This window comes from Somniosus microcephalus, unplaced genomic scaffold (genome assembly GCF_052327205.1).
Source record: "Somniosus microcephalus isolate GS21.2 unplaced genomic scaffold, FLI_Smic_1.0 unresolved_chr2, whole genome shotgun sequence".
Classification (NCBI taxonomy): domain Eukaryota; kingdom Metazoa; phylum Chordata; class Chondrichthyes; order Squaliformes; family Somniosidae; genus Somniosus; species Somniosus microcephalus.
In genome coordinates this window covers 1,214,075-1,242,055 of record NW_028225180.1, presented here as the reverse complement: position 1 = coordinate 1,242,055, position 27,981 = coordinate 1,214,075, and the positions used below count along the sequence as shown (strand labels likewise).

At 45.5% G+C, this 27,981-nt stretch overlaps 1 protein-coding gene across 1 annotated transcript; it reads right to left on the bottom strand.

The window, feature by feature from the left end:
* LOC147092030 (putative G protein-coupled receptor 139) lies at positions 1 to 27,981 on the bottom strand. Its single transcript, XM_085976404.1, has 3 exons — positions 27,919 to 27,981; positions 25,840 to 25,930; positions 1 to 902 (listed from the first exon to the last, which is right to left on the bottom strand). The coding sequence occupies exons 1-3, from the start codon at positions 27,979 to 27,981 to the stop codon at positions 1 to 3; spliced, it is 1,056 nt and encodes a 351-aa protein (XP_085832530.1).

Genomic DNA, 27,981 nt, shown 5'->3' with positions numbered 1-27,981 from the left:
TCATCCTTTAATGAATTTTACAATCACGGTAAAGGGATATTTCCCCACATTCTTCAACTGCTCTCTGAACTTAGTTTGGGTCACGGCATAAATCCCAGTGTTTGTGCAGCAACTCAGCATCTGCAGCATCAATCCCAATTCCTGTAAATAAAGAGGTGCATTTACAGACACAGTCCTGATAGACCCTATTCGGCTCCATATATAAACCACCACAAACACTGCCCATAACAGGATAAAATTGCCTGAGATAACAAGCAGTAAAATGATGGATTTCCTGCGGCTCTCCATCTCTGGGTCTCTGGGACTCTCCCCACTGCTGGGACCCCGGAGTCTCCTGCGGGCTCTGCTGGACACTAAAATGTGTCTGACGGTGAGAGCATTGAGCAGCAGAATCACAACAAATGGGACCCCCGGTGTGAGAATATAATGAAGGAGCTCGATTGCTCCCCAGACCGGTGAATTCAAAACATCTTTTGTTACATCACAAAACCAAGGCATGTTCCAAAGACCATACCAACCTGTGAACATAAAATACCAGAAAATGTTCTTTGAACCGCTCAGCACAGTCACTGTTCCCAGAATCACAGCTGCCGTTTTCTTGGTGCAATATTTAGTTTTCAGCTTCTGGTGGCAAATGGCCACAAATCGATCAAAGGTGAAAGTGACAGTGAACCAGACAGAACAGTCTGTGGCTGCATAAAGCAGGACGGCATGGATATTACACATGGGGATGGACCGCACGAAACGAAAATGTTCCAAATAAACAATCGGAATGTGCCTCAGTATCAGGTCGAGGAGAACGACCAGTAGATCAGCCGCTGCCATTGCCAGCAGGTAGCGAGTGACACATTTGGAGAGACCACACCTTCCCCGAGACAGGATCATAATCGTCACTAAGTTCACTGTGAGGAAGAGAAATAACCAGAGACATTATACATCAGGCTGGGAGGGGAAATAAACAGGGAAATTATACATCAGGCTGGGAGGGGAAATAAACAGGGAACGTATACATCAGGCTGGGAGGGGAAATAAACAGGGAAATTATACATCAGGCTGGGAGCAAGAGCAGCAGTTTGAAGGAATTCGAGGAGAAATCTGCAACTCATTAGCGACATTCAATGATATAATCTATTTCTATTACCCGCAGAGCTGAATACAGGGTTAATTGTAAAAATAATCGGGAATACATTGAAGAATCAATCAATGAAATCGGGCCAAATACAACAGGAAAATAACAGATGTTAGATCAATGTGTGATTAAATGCTAGATCTACCTTCAGCCCAGCAGACAAAAGTACTGCCCGAGGTACCAGGGACACAAAGGACCAAAACCTCGCAGGAAGCCTTTGTGTCCCGGGATCAGTCAGCTTTTGGAGCGGTGCAATTCGCTTCATTGCCCTTTATGTTAGGGAGGGGGAAATCCCGCTTGGATTCCTGCTCCTCGTTAGAACATCCATTATGTTTGGGACTGAAAATGAATGCAACGGTGAAATACAGAAACTGCAATCTTGGCGTGCATTAATTAAAGCCAATTGTATTTGAAATGTAAGGCTGTAATATGAAATGACAAGGAAAATAAATACAAGTGCACTGCAGTTATAAAGATAACTGGCTGTAAGAAGTGTGTTAAAGATTGTGCTTTCTACAGTTTTCTTTAAATACACATAATACAGTGATAATAATTTGGTGAGATTTAAGGTAGTCATGGAAAAGGACAAAGATGGACTGGAAATAAAAGTTCTAAATTGGGGGAAGGCCGATTTTAACACGATAATGCAGCATCTGGATAAAGTGGACTTGTAGGAAAATCCACATCGGAGCAGTGGGAGTCATTCAGAAAGCAAATAGAGAGAATACAGCGCCAACATGTTCCCATAAAGGTCAAGGCTGGAACCAACAAGTCCAGGGAAGCCTGGATGACATGGGATATACAAGAATGGATTAGGGAAAGAAAGGGAGGCTTTTGGCAGATACAAACTACTAAAAACATGTGGAAGCCCTAGAGCAGTATAGAAAGTGCAGCGGATTATATAAGAAAGAAATTAGGAGACCGAAGTGGGGGCATGAAAAAACAGCGGGCAAAATAAAGGATAACCACAAGGTGTTTTGTAAGTATATTAAGGGCAACAGAGATAACCAGGGAAAGAGTACGTGCCATTAGGGACCAACGTGGCAGCCTGTGTGCAGAGCCGGAAGGTGCAGGTGAGGTTTTATATTAATATTTTGCATCTGTGTTCACTATAGAGAAGGAGGATGTAGGCACAGAGATCAGGCAGGGGGATTGTGATAAACTTGAACAAATTAGCATTGAGAGGGAGTAGGTAACAGCAGTTGTAGCGGGCATAAATTTGGATAAAACACCAGGCCTGTGGTGTATGTGCCTTTAAGAGCCCCAGGTGTGCGTAATGCCGGTAATTGCCACTTGGGCTACATAAGCCTGTGTATTGTGTATATCCTTTAGAAACCCCCCCCAGACTTTGCTTCGTAAATACCTATGAACCAATTCCTGTCTTCAGTGTCTTTATCAACACACGGACACTACAGTGGCGATGAAGTGGAAACGGACTTACCGGCAATTCGGCAGCACCTCAAGGACATCGATTCCTCCGGAAGACTCAAGGAAGTGAGAAAAGCTGTGGTTTCACCAGCTGGCCAAGCTGGTGGCAGGTACTGCGCTAATCCTTCCTGGGGGTCAGGCTTGGGCTCCAGCGGCGGGCTCTACAGCTGAGACAGGCAGCGAAATCGGAGGCAAGCAATAACGGACTGGGAGGGAGCACTCGGGAGACGGCCGGCGCGGCAAGCAGGTCAGCATTCAGAGCTCCGGCGGAAACGAGTCTCCAACAGTAAATTAAAAATAAAGAGAACGCAAACTGCAGTAAAAAGCGTTGTTATCGGCAGCAGCGGCGGGAAAGCACGGAAAGCGCCATACCTTTGCTACAGAAAAGAAAAAAAAAGCGCGGGAAGCACCATATCTTTTCTGAAATGCCTAAGTCTGGCAATATTGATGCTTTTGATAGCGAAAGAGAGCCTAATTTTGGCAATATTGATGTTTTGATAACGAGATAGAGGATTGGACCACATATGTGGAAAGAGTGGAGGTATATTGCACCGCAAATGGAATAGAAGATGAAAAAAAGCTTCACTGCTTCTTGATCTAATGGCCGCAAAGACATACAAGCTGTTGCGAAACTTAATCACTCCAGCCGAACCGATGGACAAGAATTTTGAGGAGATTGTTGATACCCTACACTGCCAATTCGAGGCAGGACTGGCAGATTCTCTGCGAGACAAATTCATCTGCGATCCCCTAAGTGTAGAAATACAAAAAAAGGTATCTTCTGAGAAAGATTTTACACTGGACAAGGCTTTCAGTGCAATAGGAGCTGCAAAGATACCGCAAAGGCCACAGGACTTCGGCACCCATGAAATGAAACGGGGTTTCGAGAGATGTTATCGCTGCGGCAGATCCACCCATGACCAGAGGGACTGCTGGTTCAGGGAAAAAGCATGCAGGCGATGCGGAAAGATGGGACACATTCCACGTGTGTGCCGATCTGTAAATAAAAAATCCACTAACGGGAAAGAATCAATAAGGAAAAGCACAGAAAGTTACAAATGATGATGGACAGTGGCTCCGCGGACCAGAAGAGCGATTGCGACTCTGGGAACAAGAGACTAAGCTCTCTCAAATTACATAATGTCATTGCCAAAGAAGATTACCAGACCATTTGGGTTACCCTCACAATAGCGGGGTCCCCAGTTAAAATGGAGCTAGATACAGGATCAGCTCTGACCGTCATAAATCGACGGGATTACGAGCGGCTATTTCTGCATATACCTTTAAAGGACACATCCATTATCTTGAAAACATATACGCGGCAGAAAGTATACCCCAAAGGAAAAATAAGGGTGCCCGTTGTATACAACGGCAAGGAAATACAGAAGTTGTATTTATACGTTCTACAAGATGGTGGTCCACCGCTGTTGGGACGTGAATGCATCAGAAAAATACGTTTAGACTGGCACTCCATTCAGGCACTGACGGTGACCAGTAAGGAAAAAAATGACGATGACGTCATACCTGAACGATTAAAAGACATCTTGGCCAACGCCAAGGAAGTGTTTCAAGAGAAACTAGGAACCTTGAAAGGCATCACCGCCTCAATAAAAGTGGAAGATGCAGCAATTCCCAAGTTCTTTAAGGCAAGACCGGTGCCATACGCAATTCGTCCAGCAGTCGAAGCAGAGCTGGAGAATTTGGAAAAGGCAGGCGTATTATCTAAAATAGATTGGAGCGAGTGGGCAACACCCATCGTCCCAGTCATGAAGAAAGCATTGAAGGGTGATGGATCTGAAGAACAGAGAAAAATTCGCATCTGTGGAGATTTCAAGGTGACTGTAAACCCGGTCCTTCACACAGTACAGTGTGCTCTTCTGAGGATAGAAAATATTTTCGCCTCACTATCCGGAGGGAAACGTTTCACCAAAATTGACTTGGCACAGGCATACCTACAGATGGAGGTTGAAGAGGCCTCTAAAAAATATCTCACGATAAATAAACACAAAGGTCTGTACCAGTACAATCGACTGGTTTACGGAGTAGCATCCGCTCCAGCTATCTGGCAAAGAGCTATGGAGCAAGTCCTCCAACGGATTCCGGGGACTCAATGCTACCTAGACGACATCCTTGTAATAGGAGAAAACGACAACGAGCACCTTGCCAATTTAGAGCAGGTGTTCACTAGGCTGAGAAAACGGGGCCTACGAGCAAATCGCACCAAGTGCGAATTTTTCCGAAATCAAATATCATATTGTGGCCACATAATAAATAAGGAAGGGTTGCATAAGTCACCTGAAAAAATTGAGGCGGTCATAAAAGCCCCAGCACCTGAAAATGTTTCACAATTAAGGTCGTTCCTGGGATTAATAAATTACTATCATAAATTTTTACCGAACCTATCAACTCTTCTACACCCTCTTAATGAACTGCTGCAAACAGGAGTAATTTGGAAATGGAACGAAGACTGCAAAAATGCCTTCCATAAATGCAAAGACTTAATCACATCCAAAGAATTTTGGCTCATTACAATCCATTACTGCCAATCAGACTGGCGTGCGATGCATCCCCTTACGGCATAGGAGCAGTATTATCGCATAAATTCCCTGATGGCTCGGAACGGCCGATAGCTTTTGCGTCACGCTCATTGCACTCAGCTGAGCGTAACTATGCCCAAATCGACAGCCAAGCACTCAGCCTGGTATGGGGAGTAAAGAAATTCAACCATTACCTACACGGACAAAAATTTACCTTGTTGACTGACCAACAACCCCTCATCTCCATATTCAACCCTAAAAAGGGTGTTCCCATTATGACAGCACAAAGGCTACAGCGGTGGTCCCTTTTTCTAGGGGCACACCAATACAACATAGAATACAAAGCGTCAAAACAGCATGGGAATGCTGACGGTTTATCGCACCTACTGTTCCAACGATAGAAGAGGCACCTACAGTAGACCCAGTAGAGATATTCCACTCTACCATAGTGGAATGTCTACCAGTGACAAATTCTGCAATTGAAAGGGAGACAAGAAATGACCTGACGCTCTCACGGGTCTACGATTTAACAGTGAAGGGATGGGCAGCACATGGCGAACCACTGTTGCCAGCATTCTCGCAAAGAAGAGAACAGCTGTCAGTGTGCCGAGGAACCTTGATGTGTGGAACCAGAGTGGTGATTCCACCCAAACTCCAGGATAAAGTGCTAAAGGAGCTTCACGAGGGGCATCTGGGTGGAGTGAAAATGAAGAACCTAGCCAGGGCGTTTGTATGGTGGCCAGGTATCGATGGAGACATCGAAGAAATGACCAAGAGCTGCCTAGGATGCCAGAAGGTCCAAAACAATCCACCACAAGCCCCTCTACATCCATGGGAGTGGCCCTCATCTTCTTGGCAAAGGGTACACATCGACTTTGCCGGTCCATTTATGGACTCAATGTTCTTAATCGCGGTTGATGCACACTCCAAGTGGCCGGAGGTAATAAAGATGTCCACCACCACCACGGAAAAAACCATCACAGTATTAAGGACCATATTTGCCAGGAATGGGCTACCAGAACAGATCTGTTCTGATAATGGACCGCAATTTGTGTCCGAAGAATTCAGAAAGTTCTTAAAAATCAATGGGGTTAAGCACTACACGTCCGCCCCATACCATCCCGCCACCAATGGATTGGCTGAAAGGTTTGTCCAGACCTTCAAGAAGGCCATAAAGGCCATGGGTAATGAAGACATAAAACTTCAGCACAAGGTGGATAACTTCTTATTCGCATACAGGAATGCAACACATACAGTTACCAACCAAACTCCCGCCATTATGTTCTTCCATAGAAACCTAAGATGCCGGCTGGATTTGGTCAAGCCCAACATCAGAAGTGACGTGGAGAACCGGCAGTTTCAAGGCATGAATGAAAGGCCAACTAGAACCTTCTAGATAGGTCAACAGGTTTTGGCTCGGGACTACCGTACCGAGAAATGGCAGCCTGGAACTATCTGCACACGACTACGACCACTAATGTATACCGTGGACATCGGAGAAAGCATAATAAGGCGCCATGATGACCAAATCATAAAGTCATCCGAAAAGGGACAACCTACACCACCACTCTATACATCTAACGATGAAGTAGAGATACCCATATCTACCTCCGATCCGGTGATACTGGAACCCGAAAAACCCGACACTGGCATTCAAGCCGAATCAGCCTTGCCAGAAGAACCTACTACACGACCAGAAACTACTACACCCCCGAGGCATTATCCGGACCGAGTCAGGAAGCCTCCTGAGAGACTAACTTATAATAAATTAATTACATCAATGAATATTATTTTGCATATAACATGTAATTAATAATTACTTAAAATATGATGTACTGGTTAGCTAAAAGGGGAGGAATTGTGGTGTATGTGCCTTTAAGAGCCCCAGGTGTGCGTAATGCTGGTAATTGCCACGTGGGCTATATAAGCCTGTGTATTGTGTATATCCTTTAGAAACCCCCCCCCCAGACTTTGCTTAGTAAATACCTATGAACCAACTTCTGTCTTCAGTGTCTTTATCAACACACGGACACTACAAGTCCCAGATGCAATGTATCCCAGCCTTCTTTGTGAGGCAAGGGAGAAGATTGCAGGGGCTCTGATACAAATTTTCAGAACCTCTCTCGCCACAGGGGAGCTGCCAATGAAATGGAGGACAGATGACGGAATACCATTGTTCAAGAAGGGTAGTAGGGTTAAACCAGAGAATTATAGGCCAATGAGGCTAACGTCAGTGGTTGGGAATTTATTGGATAATATTCTGAGGGAAAGAATTAGTCTCCACTTGGAGAGGCAATAATTAATCAAGGATTGCCAGCATTGCATTGTCAGCGGGAGATCATGTCTAAACAATTTGATTGAATTTTTCGAGGGAGTGACTAGATGTGTGGATGAGGGTTGTGCTATTGATGAAATCTACATGGAATTCAGTAAGGCTTTTGACAATGTCCCGCATGGGAGACTCGTCAAGAAGGTAAGAGCCCATGGGATCCAGGTCAATTTAGCACAATGGATCCGAAATTGGCTTTGTGGCAGGAGGCAGAGGGTGATCACCGATTGTTGTTTTTGTGGCTGGAAGCCTGTGTCCAGTGGTGTACTGCAGGATTCGGTGCTGGGTCCTTTGCTGTTTGTAGTGTACATTAATGCTTTAGATATGAATGTAGGAGGTATTACCAGTAAGTTCGCAGAAGTCAGGAAAATTGGTAGAGCGGTAATTAGCGAGGAGGGAAGCCTTAGTCTCGAGGACGACATAGACGGGTTGATCAGACGGGCAGAACACTGGCAAATTGATTTTAAACCTGAAAATTGTGAGGTGTTTCATTTTGGGAGGACTAACAAGGCAAGGGAATACACAATGAATGGTAGGACCCTAGGAAGGACAGAGGATCAGAGGGACCTTGGCGTGCATGTACATAGATCCCTGAAGGCAGCAGGAAAGGTAGATAAGTTGGTTAAGAGGGCATATGGGATACTTGCATTCATTACCCGCAGCATAAAATATAAGAGCAGGGAGTTTATGATGGAATTGTATAAAACGCTAGTTAGGCCACAGCTGGAATACTGTGTGCAGTTCTCGTCGCCAAACTATACATAAAAACATAAGAACATAAGAAATAGGAGCAGGAGTAGGCCAATCGGCCCCTCGAGCCTGCTCCGCCATTCAGTAAGATCATGGCTGATCTGATCCTAACAGCCAATCTCTATCACAGAACTATCTCCTGAAACTAACAGAATTAGACACACGAAATAGGAGCGGGATCAGGCTACACGGCCCCTGGGCCCGCTCCGCTAACCACAGGGCCATGACCGATCCGAACCTAGACTCATGTCCAAATTCCTGCCCGCTCCCCGTAACCCTTAATTCCCTTTACTTCTAGGAAACTGTCTATTTCTATAATAAATTTATGTAAAGATGCAGCTTCTACAGCTTTTTGGGGCAGCATATTCCATGGGCCTACCACCCTGTGAGTGAAGTAATTCCTCCTCATCTCAGTTTTGAAAGAGCAGCCCCTTATTCTAAGACTATGCCCCCTAGTTCTAGTTTCACCCATCATCGGGAACATCCTCCCCGCATCCACCCGATCCAACCCCTTCACAATCTTATATGTTTCAATAAGATCGCCTCTCATGCTTCTGAACTCCAATGAGTAGAGTCCCAATCTACTCAACCACTCCTCATATGTTCATCCCCTCATCCCTGGGAATAACCGAGGGAACCTTCTTTGTACTGACTCGAGAGCAAGTATGTCTTTTCTTAAGTATGGACACCAGAACTGTATGCAGTATTCCAGGTGCGGTCTCACCAATACCTTGTACAACTGAAGCAATACCTCCCTATTTTTATATTCTATCCCCCTAGCAATGAAAGCCAACATTCCATTGGCCTTCTTAATCACTTGCTGCACCTGTATACTAACATTTTGAGTTTCGTGCACCAGGACCCCCAGATCCCTTTGTACTTCAGTGCTTCAAAGTTTCTTGCCATTAATAATAACTTGCTCTACGATTTTTCCTGCCAAAGTGCATAACCTCACATTTTCCAATATTGTATTCCATCTGCCAAATCTCTGCCCACTTACTTAGCCTGTCTATGTCCACTTGCAGGTTTTTTATGTCCTCCTCACTCACTACTTTCCCTCCCATCTTAGTATCATCTACAAACCTTGATATGTTACACTCGGTCCCCTCCTCCAAATCGTTAATATAGATTGTAAAGAGTTGGGGACCCAGCACTGATCCCTGCGGAAAACCACTAGTTACTGATTGCCAGTCTGAGAATGAACCATTTATCCCAACTCTCTGCCTTCTGTTAGATAGCCAATCCTCTATCCATGCCAGAATATTACCCCAATCCGGTTTTTTTTTATCTTAAGCAATAATCTTTTGTGTGGCACCTTGTCAAATGCCTTTTGGAAGTCTAAATACACTACGTTCACTGGTTCCCCTTTATCCACCCTATATGTTACTTCCTCAAAGAACTCCAGCAAATTTGTCAAACATGACTTCCCCTTCATAAAACCATGCTGACTTTGTCCTATTAAATTATGATTATCCAAATGTCCTGTTACTGTCTCCTTAATAATGGACTCCAAAATTTTACCAACCACAGATATTAGGCTAACCGGTCTATAGTTTCCAGCCTTCTGTCTACTGCCCTTTTTAAATAAGGGTGTTACATTAGCAGTTTTCCAGTCTGCCGGGACATTTGCTGAGTCCAGGGAGTTTTGGAAAATTATTACCTTTGCATCCACAATCCATACCGCCACTTCGCTCAAGACCCTAGGATGTAAGCCCTCAGGTCCAGGTGATTTATCCGCCTTGAGTCCCATTATTTTACCGAGCACCACTTCCATGGTGATTTTGATCGTGTTTATCTCCTCCCCCCCTATAGCCCCCTGTTTGTCCAGTGTTGGGATATTCTTAGTGTCCTCTACTGTAAAGACTGATACAAAATATTCATTCAGTGTTTTTGCCATCTCCATATTTCCCACCATTAACTTCCCTGTCTCATCCTCTAAGGGACGAACATTTACTTTAGCCACCCTTTTTCATTTTATATAACTATAAAAACTCTTACTATCTGTTTGTATATTTTTTGCCAATTTATTTCATAAACTATCTTCCCTTTCTTAATCAATCTATTTGTTATTTTTTGCTGTCTTTTAAAGTTTTCCCAATCCTCTATCCTCCCACTAGATTTGGCTACCTTATTTGCCCTTGTTTTTCGTCGAAAACTATCCTTAATTTCTTTACATAGCCACGGATGGCTGTCTTTTCTTTTACACCCTTTTCTTCTCAGTGGAATATATATTTTTTGGAAGTTGTAAAATAACTCCTTAAATGTACACCACTGATCATATATCGTCTTACCCTTTAATCTATTTTCCCAATCCACTCTACTCAATTCCGCTCTCATACCTTCATAGTCTCCTTTATTCAAGCTTAGCACGCTTGTTTGAGATCCAACCTTCTCACCCTCTAATTGAATATGGAATTCAACCATGTTATGGTCGCTCATTCCAAGGGGATCCTTTACTAGGACATTTTTAATTAATCCTGTCTCGTTACACAGGACCAGATCTAAGCTTGCTTGCCCCCTGGTCGGTTCAGTTACATACTGCTCAAGAAACCCATCCCTAATACACTCAATGAACTCATCCTCAAGGCAGCCCTGCCCAATTTGATTTGCCCAATTAATATGATAGTTAAAATCCCCCATAATTATAGATGTTCCCTTATTACAAGCCTCAACGATTTCCTGATTGATACTCCGTCCAACCGAGTTGCAACTGTTCGGAGGCCTATAGACAATGCCCACAATTTTTTTTTTCCCCTTATTATTCCTTATCTCCACCCAAACTCATTATCCTGATCTTTTGACCCAATATCATTTCTCTGTATTACAGTGATTCCTTCCTTTATTAACATAGCCACCCCACCTCCCCTTCATTCCTGCCTGTCCTTCCTGATCGTTAAATAACCTGGTATGTTTAATTCCCAGGCATGGTCACCCTGCAGACATGTTTCTGTAATGGCCACAAGATCATACCCATATGTAGTTATTTCTGCCATTAACTCATCTATTTTGTTACGAATGCTACGGGCATTCAGATAGAGAACTTTCAAATATGTTTTGTGACACTTAGTTCCTGCTTTTGCCCTTTTTATTACTTTACCTTTTACTCCATACCTTCTATCCCTTCCTGACACGCTCTGGTTTTTAATTTTCCCACTGCTACCTAATTCTATGACCTTCTCTGTTGTCATTTTTATTATTTGCTCTCTAGGAACCTCCTCCCCACTAGTTAGTTTAAAGCCCTCTCTGCAGCCCTAGTTATATGATGCGCCAGGACTCTAGTCCCAGCACAGGCCAAGTGAAGCCCGTCCCAATGGAACAGCTCCCTCCTGCCCCAGTACTGGCGCCATTGTCCCTGGAAGCAAAACCCATTTCTCACACACCAGTCTTTCAGCCACGCATTTAACTCTCTAATTTTATTTGTCCTAGCCAAATTCGCTCGTGGCTCAGGTAATAATCCAGAGATTATTAACCTTGAGGTTGTGTTTTTTAGTTTGACCCCTAGCTGCTCATACTCCTTTAACAGAACTGGCTTCCTATTCCTATTTACATCGTTTGAACCAGCATGGACCACGACGACTGGATCCACCCCCTCCCACTGCAAGTTTCTTTCCAGCCCAGAGGAGTTGTCCTTAACCCTGGCAGAGGGTAGGCAACACAGCCTACGGGACTCTCGCTCTTGGCTGCAGAGAACTCTATCTATCCCGCTGATAATACTATCCCCTACCACTACAACATTTCTATTTACTCCCCCCTCTTGAATGGCCCCTTGTTCGACAGTGCTGTGGCCAGGTTGCTCATCCTCCCTGCATTCCCTGCTCCCATCCCCACAGTGAGTAAGAACCTCGAACCTGTTGGACAAGAGCAAGGGCTGTCGCTCCTCCAACAACACCTCCTGGTTCCCCGTAACTGCCTCGCTACTAATGTCACTCCGTCCTGTCCCTGACCATGGGCTACATCTGAATTAATTAACTTCACAGGTGTGACAACCTCCTGATACACAGAGTCCAGGTACTTCTCCCCCTCCCTGATGTGTCGCAGTGTCTGAAGCTCAGACTCCAGCTCATCAACACGGAGCTGGAGATCCTGCAGCAGCAGACACTTGTCACAGAAGTAATCACCGTTAGCCTCAATGGGGTCCACAGGCTCCCACATCTCGCAACAGTAACACATCACCTGCTCCATTGTGTGCAATTCATTTAAAATATTTATTGCCCGATTATAGATGCTATTATCCCCTTTAATTAATTGGATTTAAATTAAATCAATCCCTCTAATTACACCAGTTAAATGGTTTTCCAACTGTCCCCACTACACCACAGAGACCCCAGAAAAACCCCCCGCAGAATTTAAGCTTGTAATGAAAAGGAGAAAGAAAGAAATACTCGCCAACCAATCCAACCAATCACTTACCTGCTTCCTGGTGCCGTCACACTTGGATTACTTTTTACATCTCTCCTCTGCTGTTAAATTGGTCCGCCTCACCTCGCTGAATCAGCCGCCTCTCCCCAACTGCCGCCGCTATTTGATTTTCCTCAGGTGCTTCCTCGCAGGTCCGCTCTGGTCGGGCCTCGGTTCGCTGAATCAGCTGCCTCTCCCCAACAGCCACCGCTATTTGAATTCTCCTCAGGTGCTTCCTCGCAGGTCCGCTCTTGTTGGGACTCGGTTCGCTGAATCAGCCACCTCTCCCCAACTGCCGCCAGTATTTGAATTCTCCTCAGGTGCTTCCTCGCAGGTCCGTTCTGGTCGGACCTCGGTCCGCTGAATCAGCTGCCTCTCCCCAAATGCCGCCGGTATTTGAATTATCCTCAGGTGCTTCCTCGCAGGTCCGCTCTGGTCGGACCTCGGTTCGCTGAATCAGCCGCCTCTCCTCAACTGCCGCCGCTATTTGATTCTCCTCAGGTGCTTCCTCGCAAGTCCGCTCTGGTCGGGCCTCGGTTCGCTGAATCAGCCGCCTCTCCGCAACTGCTGCCAGTATTTGAATTCTCCTCAGGTGCTTCCTCGCAGGTCCGCTCTGGTCGGGCCTCGGTTCGCTGAATCAGCTGCCTCTCCCCAAATGCCGCCGGTATTTGAATTATCCTCAGGTGCTTCCTCGCAGGTCCGCTCTGGACGGGCCTCGGTTCGTTGAATCAGCCGCCTCTCCGCAACTGCTGCCAGTATTTGAATTCTCCTCAGGTGCTTCCTCGCAGGTCCGCTCTGGTCGGGCCTCGGTTCGCTGAATCAGCTGCCTCTCCCCAAATGCCGCCGGTATTTGAATTCTCCTCAGGTGCTTCCTCGCAGGTCCGCTCTGGTCGGACCTCGGTCCGCTGAATCAGCTGCCTCTCCCCAAATGCCGCCGGTATTTGAATTATCCTCAGGTGCTTCCTCGCAGGTCCGCTCTGGTCGGACCTCGGTTCGCTGAATCAGCCGCCTCTCCTCAACTGCCGCCGCTATTTGATTCTCCTCAGGTGCTTCCTCGCAAGTCCGCTCTGGTCGGGCCTCGGTTCGCTGAATCAGCCGCCTCTCCGCAACTGCTGCCAGTATTTGAATTCTCCTCAGGTGCTTCCTCGCAGGTCCGCTCTGGTCGGGCTTCGGTTCGCTGAATCAGCTGCCTCTCCCCAAATGCCGCTGGTATTTGAATTATCCTCAGGTGCTTCCTCGCAGGTCCGCTCTGGACGGGCCTCGGTTCGCTGAATCAGCCACCTCTCCGCAACTGCTGCCAGTATTTGAATTCTCCTCAGGTACTTCCTTGCAGGTCCGCTCTGGTCGGGCCTCGGTTCGCTGAATCAGCTGCCTCTCCCCAAATGCCGCCGGTATTTGAATTATCCTCAGGTGCTTCCTCGCAGGTCCGCTCTGGTCGGGCCTCGGTTCACTGAATCAGCTGCCTCTCCCCAACTGCCGCCGGTATTTGAATTGTCCTCAGGTGCTTCCTCACAGGTCCGCACTGGTCGGCCCTCGGTTCGCTGAAATAGGAAGGATGTGATTGCATTCGAGAGGTTGCAGAGCAGAGTCACTAGGATGTTACCTGGGCTGGAACGTTTGAGCTCTGAAGAGAGACTGGACAGGCTTGGGTTTTTTTCTTTAGAGCAGAGAAGGCTGCGGGGGGACCTGATTGAGGTGTACAAAAATTGTGAGGGGCATAGATAGGTTAGATAGAAAGGAACTTTTCCCCATAGTAGAGGTGTCAAAAACCAGCGGGCACAGTTTCAAGGTAAGAGGCAGGAGGTTTGGAGGGGAATTGTGGAAACGCTTTTACACCCAGAGGGTGGTTGGAATCTGCAACTCAGTGTCTGAAAGGGCGGTAGAGGCAGGAAACCTCACAACATTCATGAAGCATTTAGATGCGCACTTGAAACACCATAGCATACAAGGCTGCGGACCAAGTGCTGGGAATTGGGATTAGAATAGATAGCGCTTGATGGCCGGTGCAGATACAATGGGCCAGAGGGGCTCGTTCTGTGCTGTATAACACTGTGACACAAATTGTAGCTCATTGAAAGGAAGATTTTCCATATAACATTGTAAGGAATGGATTCTGAATTAAAATAAATAGTTATAATTGACCAGGTAATAGCCCACTAAATGCATTTATTAGCACCATAGTCACGTGATTTATCACACAGGCAACGACCTGGCGAAACCTTTGTGAAGTATTTGAACTCAATTTGAAGAGATTTATCCTTGTACTTTTTCACCTGTTGGTTACCAAGTTGTGCAGGTAATTTTAATCCAGGAAATATGAAAGGAGTTTCTTATCCTCAGTACTTCAGTTACAATCAGCTGGGATTGTTTATCCTGCAGTGCAGCAGGAGGCAACAGAGAATCACTCTGGGTCTCACTGAGAGATCCACTGAACTGTGACAGGCGGACATGGGATCCAATTGTTAATTCAAAACAAAGATTGGAAATAAACGCATTGAAATATGGCTGAGTGAACGTGTTTTGAGAATTTATCCTTATAATCCTGTTCTAGCCATCAGAAGCAGTGCCACTAATGCAGAACTGGAGATGGTGGGAAAGGAGACATTGACTGCAATGAGTTATTCGCGGATATTTCAGACATTTTCAAGATATGGGTGTGATCTGCCATGATTTGTTCCTGTGACTGTGTCAGTAACCAGGACGAGCATTAGGTGAAAACAAAAGCAAATTACTGCGGATGCTGGAAATCTGAAATAAGAACAGAAAATATTTTAAATATTCAGCAGGTCAGGCAGCAGCTTTGGAGAGAGAGAGAGATCAAGTTTCAGGTCGATGATTTGTTGTCATTCGGTGAACATTCTCCTCACAAAGACAATGTTCCTCTGATCTGTTACAATAGTTCAGTGTAGATTGCAGAATGGAATTCGTTAAGCAAATAGTCTCGTCCTATATATTTTCTTGAGTTGAATATAGAACAATTGAATCTTGTTAACACTGCATCACCTTCAGAATAAATAGCCGAATTCAGTGCGGATGGGATGGGGAATGGCTTGGAGAGAAATACAGATAAACATGATTTACAGAATGAATAGCTGGATACAGAGACTTACCAGGGACACCAAAAGTAGCGACAGGGTGTGGGGAGAGGAAATTATAAGAACAGTAATACAGTTAAACATGATTTATTGAATTCGTAGCTTGATACAGAGACTTACCAGGAACACCAACAGCAGCGAGGATGTGGTGGGCTTTTTAAACAACAACTCTTGCATTAACAAAGATTCAACATCTTGAAACACAGAATACCATTAATAACAGAAGTAACAAGAATCATATTGCAGTGTAACCTGGTTTCTCTTCTTAGGCAGTCCTTCGGAACCGAGAATGACTTGCTCGCACACTAAAAATGAGTTCACAGGTGACTGATGAGTCTAATTACAACCTACAGTCTCTGTCACAGGTAGGGCAGACGGTGGTTGAAGGGGCATGTAGGCGGGGTGCATGGCTTGATGTGCGCTCCTTGCGCTGCCTGCGCTTGGCTTCTGCTTACTCCCGGCGAAGAGACTCATGGTGTTCAGCACCTTCCTGGATGCTTCTCATAGATAGAGTCATAGAGTCGTAGAGTTATACACCACAGAAAGAGGCCCTTCGGCCCATCGCGTCCGCGCCGGCCATCAAGCTCTGTCTAATTTATCCCATTTTCCAGCATTTGGTCCGTAGCCTTGTATGCTATGGTATTTCAAGTGCTCATCGAAATGCTTCTTGAATGATGTGAGGGTTCCTGCCTCTACCACCCATCAGGCAGCAAGTTCCAGATTCCAACCACCCACTGGGTGTAAAAGTTCTTCCCCAAATCCCCTCTAAACCTCCTGCCCCTTACCTTGAATCTATGCCGCTTTGTTATTGACCCCTCTACGAAGGGATAAAGTTCATTTCTATCTACCGTATCTATGCCCATCATAATTTTGTACACCTCAATCAGGTCCCCCCCCCCCCAGCCTTCTCTGCTCCAAGGAAAACAACCCCAGCCTGTCAAGTCTTTCTTCATAGCTGAAGCGCTCCAGCCCAGGTAACATCCTGGTGAATTTCCTCTGCACCCTCTCCAAATCAATCACATCCTTCCTACAGTGTGGCGACCAGAACTGCACACAGTATTCCAGCTGTGGCCTAACCAGCGTTTTGTTAAGCTCCATCACAACCTCCCTGCTCTTATATTCGAAGCCTCGGCTAATGCAGGCAAGTATCTCACATGCCTTTGTAACCACCTTATCCACCTGTTCTTCTGCCTTCAGGGATCTATGTACATGCACTCCAAGGTCCCTCTGATCCTCTGTCTTTCCTAGGGTCTTACCTTCCATTGTGTATTCCCTTGCCTTGTTAGTCCCTACAAAATGCATCACCTCACACTTTTCAGGGTTAAATTCCATTTGCCACTGTTCCCCCCTCCTAACCAACCCATCTATATCGTCCTGCAGACTGAGGCTACCCTCCTCGCTATTTACCACCCCAACAATGTTCGTGTCATCTGCGAACTTACTGATCATACCTTTTACATTCACATCCAAATCATTAATTTAGACCACAAACAGCAAGGGACCCAGCACCGATCCCTGCGGTACCCCACTGGACACAGGCTTCCAGTCACAAAAACAACCTTCCACCATCACCCTCTGCCTTCTGACACTAAGCCAGTTTTGGATCCAATGTGCCAAGGCACCCTGGATCCCATGGACTCTTACCTTAGAACATAAAAAATAGGAGCAGGAGTAGGTCAATCGGCCCCTCGAGCCTGCTCCACCATTCAATAAGATTATGGCTGATCTGATCCTAACCTCAAATCTTCTATCACTCTCCATCCACCCTAGCCCATGTGATCTCCCGGGAGAGGCGAAAAACCAGATAAAACACCCAATGGCAATTTGGGAGAAAAAAATCTGGGAAATTCCAATCCGACCCATCTAGGCGATCGAAACTCATCGAGGAGATCACTCTGTCCCTTTATTTTCTACAGTACTTACCTTCTGTAAAGGCGATCTCCACCCCAGCCAAGAACAGGAATAAAACCATCTCCTGATATCTAACACAGAATTAGAACACAGTAGGAGCAGAACCAGGCTACATGGCCCATGGGCCCACTCCACTGCCCACAAGGCCATGACCATTCCGAACCGACACTCATGTCCAATTTCCTGCCCGCTCCCCGTAACCCTTAATTCCCTTTACTTCTAGGATACTATCTATTTCTGTTTTGAATTTATTTAATGATATAGCTTCCACCGCTTTCTGAGGCAGCAAATTCCAGAAACCCACCACCCTCTCAGTGAAGAAGTTTCTCCTCATCTCAGTTTTGAAAGAGCAGCCCCTTATTCTCAGATTATGCCCCCTACTTCTAGTTTCACCCACTTTTGGGAACATCCTCACCGCATCCACCCGATCAAGCCCCTTCACAATCTTAGATGTTTCAACAGGATCGCCTCTCATTCTTCTGAACTCCAATGAGTAGAGTCCCAATCTACTCAACCTCTCCTCATATGAAAACCACCTCATCCCCGGGATTAACCGAGTGAACCTTCTTTGTGCTGACTCGAGAGCAATTATATCTATTCTTAAGTATGGACACCAAAACTGTACGCAGTATTCCAGGTGCGGTCTCACCAATACTTTGTACAACTGCAGCAATACATCCCTGTTTTTATATTCTATCCCCCTAGCAATAAAAGCCAACATTCCATTGGCCTTCTTGATCACTTGCTGCACCTGCATACTAACCTTTTGAGTTTCGTGCACCAGGACCCCCAGATCCCTTTGTACTACAGTACTTTCCAGTTTCTTGCCATTAAGATAATAAATTGCTCTATGATTTTTCCTGCCAAAGTGCAAAGCCTCACACTTTCCAGTATTGTATTCCATCTGCCAAATCTCTGCCCACTTACTTAGCCTGTCAATGTCCCTTTGCAGGTTTTTTATGTCCTCCTCACTCATTACTTTATGTCCCGTCTTTGTATCATCTGCAAATTTTGATATGTTACACTTGGATGTAAAGAGTTGGGGACCCAGCACTGACCCCTGCGGAACACCACTAGTTACTGGTTGCCAGTCTGAGAACGAACCATTTATCCCAACTCTCTGCTTTCTGTTAGAGACCCAAACCTCCACCCACGCCAGAATATTACCCCCAATCCCGTGATTTTTTATCTTGAGCAATAATATTTTGTGTGGCACCTTGTCAAATGCCTTTTGGAAGTCTAAATACACTACATCCACTGGTTCCCCTTTATCCACCCTTTATGTTACTTCCTCAAAAAACTCAAGCAAATTTGTCAAACATGACTTCCCCTTCATGAAACCATGCTGAGTTTGTCCTATTAAATTATGTTTGTTCAAATGTCCCGTTACTGTCTCCTTAATAATGGACTCTAACATTTTACCAACCACAGATGTTAGGCTAACAGGTCGATAGTTTCCAGCCTTCTGCCTACTACCCTTTTTAAATAAGGGTGTTACATTAGCAGTTTTCCAATCTGCCGGGACCTTTGCTGAGTCCAGGGAGTTTTGGAAAATTATTACCAATGCATCCACAATCCCTACCGCCACTTCCCTCAAGACCCTAGGATGCAAGCCATCAGGTCCAGGGGATTATCCACCTTGAGTCCCATTATTTTACCAAGTACGACTTCCTTAGTGATTTTATCGTATTTAACTCCTGCACCCTCGAGTCCCCTGTTTGTCCAGTGTTGGGATATTCTTAGTGTCCTCTACCGTAAAGGCAGATACAACATACTTGTTCAGCGTTTTTGCCATCTCCATGTTTCCCACCATTAATTTCCCGGTCTCATCCTCTAAGGGACCAACATTTACTTTAGTCACCCTTTTTCATTTTTTTTTAACTATAGAAACTTTTGCTGTCTGCTTTTATATTTTTTGCTAATTTACTTTCATAATCTGTCTTCCCTTTCTTAATTAATCTTTTCGTTATTTTTTGCTGTCTTTTAAAGACTTCCCCATCTTCTATCCTCCCACTAGATTTGGCTACCTTATATGCCCTTGTTTTTAGTCTGATACTATCCTTAATCACTTCACTTAGCCATGGATGGCTCTCTTTTCTTTTACACCCTTTTTTCCTCAGTGAAATATATATTTTTTGGAAGTTGTACAATAAGTCCTTAAATGTACACCACTGATCATGTACCATCTTACCCTTTAATCTATTTTCCCAGTCCACTCTTATCAATTCCGCTCTCATACCTTCATAGTCTCCTTTATTCAAGCTCAGCACACTTGTTTGAGATCCAACCTTCTCACCCTCTAATTGAATACGGAATTCAACCATGTTATGATCTCTCATTCCAAGGGGATCCTTTACTCGGACATTTTAAATTAATCCTGTCTCATTACACAGGACAAAATCTAAGGTTGCTTGCCCCCTGGTCGGTTCAGTTACATACTGCCCAAGAAACCCTTCCCTAATACACTCAATGAACTCATCCTCATGGCAGCCCTGCCCAATTTGATTTGTCCAGTTAATATGATAATTAAAATCCCCCATAATTATAGCTGTTCCCTTCTCACAAGCCTCAACTATTTCCTGATTAATACTCCGTCCAACAGAGTTGCAACTGTTCGGAGGCCTATAGACCAGACACACAAGTGTTTTTTCCTCTTATTATTCCTTATCTCCACCCAAACTGTTTCACTATCCTGCTCCTTTGACCCAATATCATTTCTCTGTATTATAGTGATTCCTTCCTTTATTAACATAGCCACCCACCTCCCCTCCCTTCCTGCCTGTCCTTCCTGATTGTTAAATAACCTGGTATGTTTAATTACCAGTCATGGTCACCCTGCAGCCATGTTTCTGTAATGGCCACAAAATCATACCCATATGTCGTTATTTGTGCCGTTAACTCATTCATTTTGTTACGAATGCTACGTGCATTCAGATAAAGAACATTCAAATATGTTTTGTAACATTTAGTTCGTGTTTTGTCCCCTTTTAGTACTTTACATTTTACTCCATACCTTCTGTCCCTTCCTGACACGTTCTGTTTTTTTAATTCCCCCACTGCTACCTAAGTCTCTGACCTTCTCCGTTGTCATTTCTATTTTTTGATCTCTAGAAACCTCCCCCCCCCCCCACTAATTAGTTTAAAGCCCTCTCTACAGCCCTAGATATATGATTCGCCAGGACTCTAGTCCCAGCACTGGCCAAGTGGAGTCGCTCCTAACGGAACAGCTCCCTCCTGTCCCAGTACTGGTGCCAGTGTCCCAAGAAGCAAAACCCATTTCTCCCACACCAGTCTTTAAGCCACGCATTTAACTATTTAATTTTATTTATCCTAGCCAAATTCGCTTGTGGCTCAGGTAATAACCCAGAGATTATTCCCCTTGAGGTTCTGTTTTTTAATTTGAACCCTAGCTGCTCATACTCCTTTAACAGAACCGTCTTGCTTGTCCTATCTACGTCGTTTGCACCAACATGGACCACGACAACTGGATCCTCCCCCTCCCAATCCAAGTTTCTTTCCAGCCCAGAAGAGATGTCCTTAACCCTGGCACCTTCGGGACTCCCGCTCTTGACTGCAGAGAACCCTATCTATCCCCCTAATGATTCTATCCCCTACCACTACAACATTTCTGTTTACTCCCTCCACTTGCATGGCCCCCTGTATCACGGTGCTGTGACCTGGTTGCTCATCCTCCCTGCAGTCCCCTCTCCCGCCCTCACAGGAAGTAAAAACCTCGATCCTGCTTGACAAGAGCAAGGGCTGCGTCTCCTTCAACACTACATCCTGGATCCCTGTACCTTCCTCACTTGTAGTCACACCTTCCTGTCCCTGACCACGGACTACATCTGCAGTAATTAATTTCATAGGTGTGACCACCTCCTGAAACATAGAGTCCAGGAACTTCTCCCCCTCCCTGATGTGTCGTAGTGTCTGAAGCTCGGTCTCAAGCTCTTTAACATGGTGGTTGAGTTCCTCTATTAGCAAACACTTATAGCAAAATTAATCACCGCGAGCCTCAATGGGGTCCACCAGCTCCCAGATTTCGCAACAGTGACACATCACCTGTTCACCCATATCTATGTAATTAATTAAATTTATTATTATTAATTATGAAGACCCTCTGACCCGATGCAGATGATATTTTACACCACTATTCAATGGGACTTACCAACTTAAAGGAATAAAAGAGCAGGAAGAAAACCAACCAACCAGCTGATCACCAACCTCCTCCTTGAATACTGTCTGTGGGGCCTGTTTGGTTGACTCGTCTCGCTGCTCTGCTTCCGCAGTCCTGTCTAAGCCTGGGGAGTGGGGAACAAAACAGAACAAAAAACACACCCTCACCTGCCACTTGCCCGAACTCTCCCTCTTACCAAACTCTAGGAGCACTCAATGCACAGCACTTCGTGCACAAGCACTAGTCCTGCCCCTTTTATACCCGGATTCTACTTCCGGTTTAAACTCCCTAACAGTTTAATATACACTTAAAAATTAAACACACTTCAAATAATTAACTTTTTAACACAAAAATTCACAAAATACACTTAAATGACTTTTCTCCCTCTTACCAAACTCTAGCAGCACTCAATGCACAGCACTCCGTGCACAAGCACTAGTCCCGCCCCTTTTATACTATCTTCTTGACCAGTCTCCTATGTGGGACTTTATTGAAAGCCTTACCACATCCACTTGCACTACTCTCATCCACACACCCAGTCACCCCCTCGAAAAATTCCAATCAAATTAGTCAGACATGATCTTCCCTTGACAAAGCCATGGTGACAATTCCTGATAAATCCTTGCCTCTCCAAGTGGAGGCGAATTCTGTCCCTCAGAATTTTTTCCAATAATATCCCTACCACTGATGTAAGTCTCACTGGCCTGCAATTCCCTGGTTTATCCCCACTACCCTTCTTGAATAATGGTACTGCGTTAGCTGTTCTCCAGTCCTCTGGCACATCCCCTGTAGACAGAGAGGTTCTGAAATTTTTTGGCAGAGCCCATGCAATCTCCTCCTTTGCCTCACACAGCAGCCTGGGATACATCTCGTCCCGGCACAGGGATTTATCCACTTTTAAGCCTCCTAAAACCGGTAGTACCCCCTCCCTCTCGATGCTAATACGTTCAAGTATATCACAGTCCCCCTGCCCGATCTCTATGTCTACATCGTCCTTCTCCACAGTGAACAAAGATGCTAAAAAATCATTTAAAACCCCACCTACATCTTCTGGCTCCACACACAGATTGCCACTTTGGTCCCTAATGAGCCCTACTCTTTTCCTAGTTAACCTCTTGCCCTTAATATACTTATAAAAATCTTAGAATTTTCCTTTATTTTGCTCACCAGTGTTAATTCATGGCCCCTCCTCGCTCTTCTAATTTCTTTTTTAAATATCCCCCTGCACTTTTTATACTCCTCTAGGGCTTCCGCTGTCTTTAGTCCTTTGTATCTGCCAAAAGTCCCCCTTCTTTCCTAATCCATTCTCGCATATCCGTTGACATCCAAGGTTCCCTGGGCTTGGTGGTCCCACCCTTGACCAATACGGGAACATGTTGCCATTGTACTCTCTCAATTTCCTTTCTGAAAGACTCCCATTGCTCCGATATGGATTTTCCTACAAGTAGCTGTTCCCAGTCCACTTTGGCCAGATCCAGCCTTATCATATTAAAATCAGCCTTCCCCCAATTTAGAACTTTTATTTCCGGTCCGTCACTTTCCTTTTCCATGACTACCTTAAATCTCACCGAATTATGGTCACTGTCAACAAAGTGCTCACCTACTAACACTTCTACCACTTCCCCGGCCACATTCCCTAGAATTAGGTCCAGTACCGCCCCCTCTCTTGTAGGACTTTCTACATGCTGGCTCAATAAGCTCTCCTGGATGCACTTTAAGAATTCTGCACCCTCTAAGCCTTTCACACTCTGACTCCACTTTGTGCGGTGTTGGACCAGGGATTTCCAAATGATGGTCTGGATGTTGCACATTTTCAAGGAGGATTTGAGGGTGTCCTTGAAGTGTTTCCTCTGCCCACCTGGGGCTCACTTGTTGTTTCGGAGGTCCGAGTAGAGCTCTTGTTTTGGGAGTCTTGTATCGGGCATGCGGACAATATGGCCCATCCATCGGAGCTGATTGCTGTGGTCAATAATTCAATGCTGGAGATGTTCGCCTGAGCTGGAACCCTGACATTGGCGCACAGATCCTGCCAATGGATTTGCAGGATCTGGCTGATGCAGCATTGGTTGTAATTCTCCATTGGTTTGAGGTGCCTGCTTTACATGGTCCATGTCCCTGAGGCATTCAGGAGGGCGGGTATCACTACTGCTCTATAGACTGTGTTTCATAGAATTAATAACTGGACATAGATACTTAATAGGAACATTAAGAGCAGCGAGAAGGGGATAGTAAAACTTTTGTATATCCTCCCCTTCCCTTTCAGCATTCCGAAGGAAACGCTCCCTCCACAATACCCTGGTCCACTTCTTAATCACCCCCAACAGCCCCTCCCATCCCCGCATCCTTCCCGTGCAAGTGCAGGAGATGCAACACCTGCCTTTTTCCCTTCTCCCTTCCCACTGTCCAGGGCCCCAAACACTCCTTCCAGTTGAAATAGCGATTTACTTGTACTTCTTGCAATTTACTATACTGTATTCGCTGCTCACAATACGGTATCTAATACACTGTTCAGAAACAGAATGCAGATTGGGTGATGGCTATGCGAACACTTCCGTTCAGTCTGTAAGCTTGACCCCAAGCTTCTGGTCTCCTTCCACTTTAATTCTCTGTTCACCTCCCACTCTGCCCTCTCTGTACTCGGCTTCTTACAATGTTCCAACGGCACTCAATTTAAGCTCGAGGAACAGCACTTTATATTCCTATTAGGCACTTTACAGCATTCTGGACTCAACATTGAGTTCCGCAATTTAGAACCATGTCCTCGGTCCCTACTTTTTTCAGGCAGCTGCTTTTGATATTTCTCCCATCTCCTTTTGCAACATTTAACAACTCCTGCCTTCCACCCTATCACAGAAAGACACTTTTGTTCTTTTCTCCACCCCTCCCGAATTTTCCTGCCCCGGAACCTGCTTAGAATCTGTTCCAGCTCTAAAATGTTTCAGTTCTGACGAAGGGTCACAGACCTGAAACGTTAACTCTTTCCCTCTCCACAGATGCTGCCTGACCTGCTTAGTGTTTTCAACATTTCCTGTTGTTAGTCCAAAGTATTCTTGCTAAGCGCCACTGTCCAAGATGACTTTCCCTAACGATCCTAGAACTCAAGGCATCCCTTCTGTGAGAGGCTGGTGGTTTTTTTTTGGAGGCAACGCGCTGATTGTGTGAGGTCACACAGTGAAGGGTGCTACTTATTTAGAGCAGGGGGAAATCCGCAATTGACATCATTAGGCCTCACTGTAACTAGCTTTAATCACATTCATTGAACAAATAGACTCATTGATCCATACTCACCACAACAATTCTCCTCATCACAATCTAGCTCACATTATTGTACACAGACTTAAATTAAATGTGAGCGCCTGCATAACATGTCACCGATCCTCAGTTCAGGAATTTAATTCTCAGCACCGCCTCGATTAAACTGTTCCTGCCTCAATCCAGGAATTTTATACCGAGGGCCGCCTAGGTTACACTGCTCCCGCCTCAATCCAGGAATTTAAGTCCCACCGCCACCCAGATTACACTGCTGCTGCCACAGTCCAGGAATTTCATTCCCAGGTCTGCCTAGATAACACTGCTCCCGCCTCACACCAGGAATTTCATTCCCAGGGCCGCCAAATTTACATGTCCCCGCCTCAGTCCAGTAAATCTAGAACAAGAACAACAAGGTGTTTCTAATGATTGACCTCAACCAGCCAATCTTAAAATGCTGCTTTGCAGAGGAGGAGAAAATAATAAAACGAGCAAAGGTTTAACACCAAGGCATCAAAGGAAAACGCTTAAAAGATAAACCCATGAGATAAGTAACCTATAACTGTCTCAATACTCCATGATACGCTCTGCAAACAGTGAATTATCGCACAATCATAGTCACAGAATCATAACTATCAGTCAACATTCCAGACTCCTCCCTCCCAGTGTATATCCTGTTCCACCGGCAGGACAAACTCACCAGTGGTGGGGGCGCAGCGGTATACAATCGTTTGGGAGAGATCTTGCGCCGCCTCAACATTACCTAAGGACATAATAAAGTCCCATTGCTTCCAATCAGACATGGGCAAGGTAAATTCCGGCTGGTCACCACCTACCGCCCTCATTCAGCTGGTGAATCAGCACATCTTCATGCTGAACACCAGTTGATGTGAGCAACGAGAAGAGAAAGAACACAAAATATAGTCTCTGGGTGGGGAAGGGGAGACTTAAATGTCCATAACAAAGAGTGGCTCGGAAGCACCATATTTATCCGAGCCCGGAAGCAAAGCTGCCAGACTGAATATACAGCAGGTGGTGGGAGAATCAACAGGGGACAATAGCCTGCTTTACCTCGTACTCACCAATCTACCTATCGCATATGCATGTGTCTATGATGATATTGTTAGGATTGACCACTGCAAAATATTTGTGGAGAATAAGTCTCGCTTTCACACCGATACCACCATGCATCGTGTCATTTGTTACTCCCATCGTGCTCTGTGGGTTGAAATTACACAGATTGGTACGATCCCATAACCAACAGATCAGATTATTTGAAAGGTGTCATATCCTTTCGCGAAAGGAAATGAAAAACGTAACCGTTTCCCCATAGCCCTCATTTTTTTTTCTTTACAAGCATATATCGAATTACCTTTTGAAAGTTACTATTAAGAAATAAAGCCTTGCATTTATAGAGCGCCTTTATCGACCTTATGATGACCCAAAGCACTTTACAGCCAAAGAAGCACTTTTGAACTGAAGTCAGTGTTGTACTGTAGGAAACACGACAGCCATTTTGTGCACAGCAAGTTCCCACAGACAGCATTACAATAACGATCAGGTCATTAGAGATGTTGATTGAGATAATTATTGGCCAGAACACTGGGGATAATTCCGCTGCTCTTCTTCAAATGGTGCCCTGGGATCATTTACATCCACCTGAGAGAGAGAGCAGACAGGGCCTCAAATTGACGTCGCATCCGAAAGACAGCCACTCTGACAAGACAGTGCTCCCTCATTAATGCCCCTCCGACAGTGCAGCATTCCCTCAACACTGCACCTCCGACAGTGCAGCAACCGCTCAGTTTTAGCCCTTCGACAAAACAGTACTCCCACAGTAATGTACCACGGAGAGTGCAGCGTTACCTCAATACTACACCTTCGAAAATGAACCGCTCGCTCAATTTTACTCATTCGACAATACAGTGCTCCCTCAGCACTGCCCCTCCGAAAGTGCAGCGCTCGCTCAGTATTACCCCTTCAACAATACAGTCCCCCTTCAGCACTGCCCCTTCGAAAGTGCAGCGATCGCTCAGTACAGCTGCACCGAATGTATAGCATTCCCTCAGTACTGGCCCTCCGACAGTTCAGTGGTCCCTCACTACTGCCACTCTGAGAGTGCAGCACCCCCTCAGTGCTGACCCTCCAACAATGCAGCGCTCCTTCAGTACTGACCCTCCAACAGTGCAGCGCTCCCCCAGTGCTGACCCTCTGACAGTGCAGCGCTCCCCCAGTACTGACTCTCCGACATTTCAGCGCACCCTCAGTACTGACCCTCGGATATTTCAGCTCTGCCTCAGTAATGACACTCCTAGAGTGCAGAATTCCCTCAGTACTCCCCCATGGACTCTGAAGCGCCCCCTCAGTGCTGACCCTCTGACCGTGCAGTGGTCCCTCAGTACTGTCTCTCGGACACTACAGCGCTCACTCACTACTGAGCCTCCGACATTTCACAGCTCCCTCAGTGTGGCCCCTCTTGCAGTGCAGTGCTTCATAACTACTGCACTGGAGTGGCAGCCTAGATGTTTGTACTCACGTTGCTGGAAAGGGCCTTGAACCTACAACCTTCTGAGTCAGAGGCGAGTTTGCTACCGACTGAGCCTATTGAATCTGCTTCCACCCGCCTTTCAGGGAGTTAATTCCACGTTACCATATAGCGTGTTCAAGGTTCGTTCTTTTAGTAATGACAAGTCAGCCAGTGGTAAACGTTTCTCCTTAATTACCGTATCAAAACCCTCAACATTTTTAGCACTTCTATTCAATCTCCCCCTAAACTTCTATGCTCCAAGGAGAGCATTCCCAGCTTCTCCAGTCTCTCCACATAACTGATATCCCTCATCCCTGGTGTCATTAAGGATAAATTCGCTTCTGACAAGCGCCAGACGATGACGATCTCCAACAATACATAGTCTAACCTTGACAGTGATTGGCATTTCAATCACCAAATCCTCTACCATCAAAATCCGAATGATCGCCAT

Coding starts and splice junctions, on each gene's coding strand:
- LOC147092030 (XM_085976404.1), bottom strand. CDS start 27,981: ATGGCGATCATTCGGATTTTGATGGTAGAGGATTTGGTGATTGAAATG. Junction 25,931..27,918: donor AAATGCCAATCACTGTCAAG/GTTAGACTATGT, acceptor TTCCCCACCCAG/AGACTATATTTTGTGTTCTT. Junction 903..25,839: donor TCACCAGCTGAATGAGGGCG/GTAGGTGGTGAC, acceptor TCTTCCTCACAG/TGAACTTAGTGACGATTATG.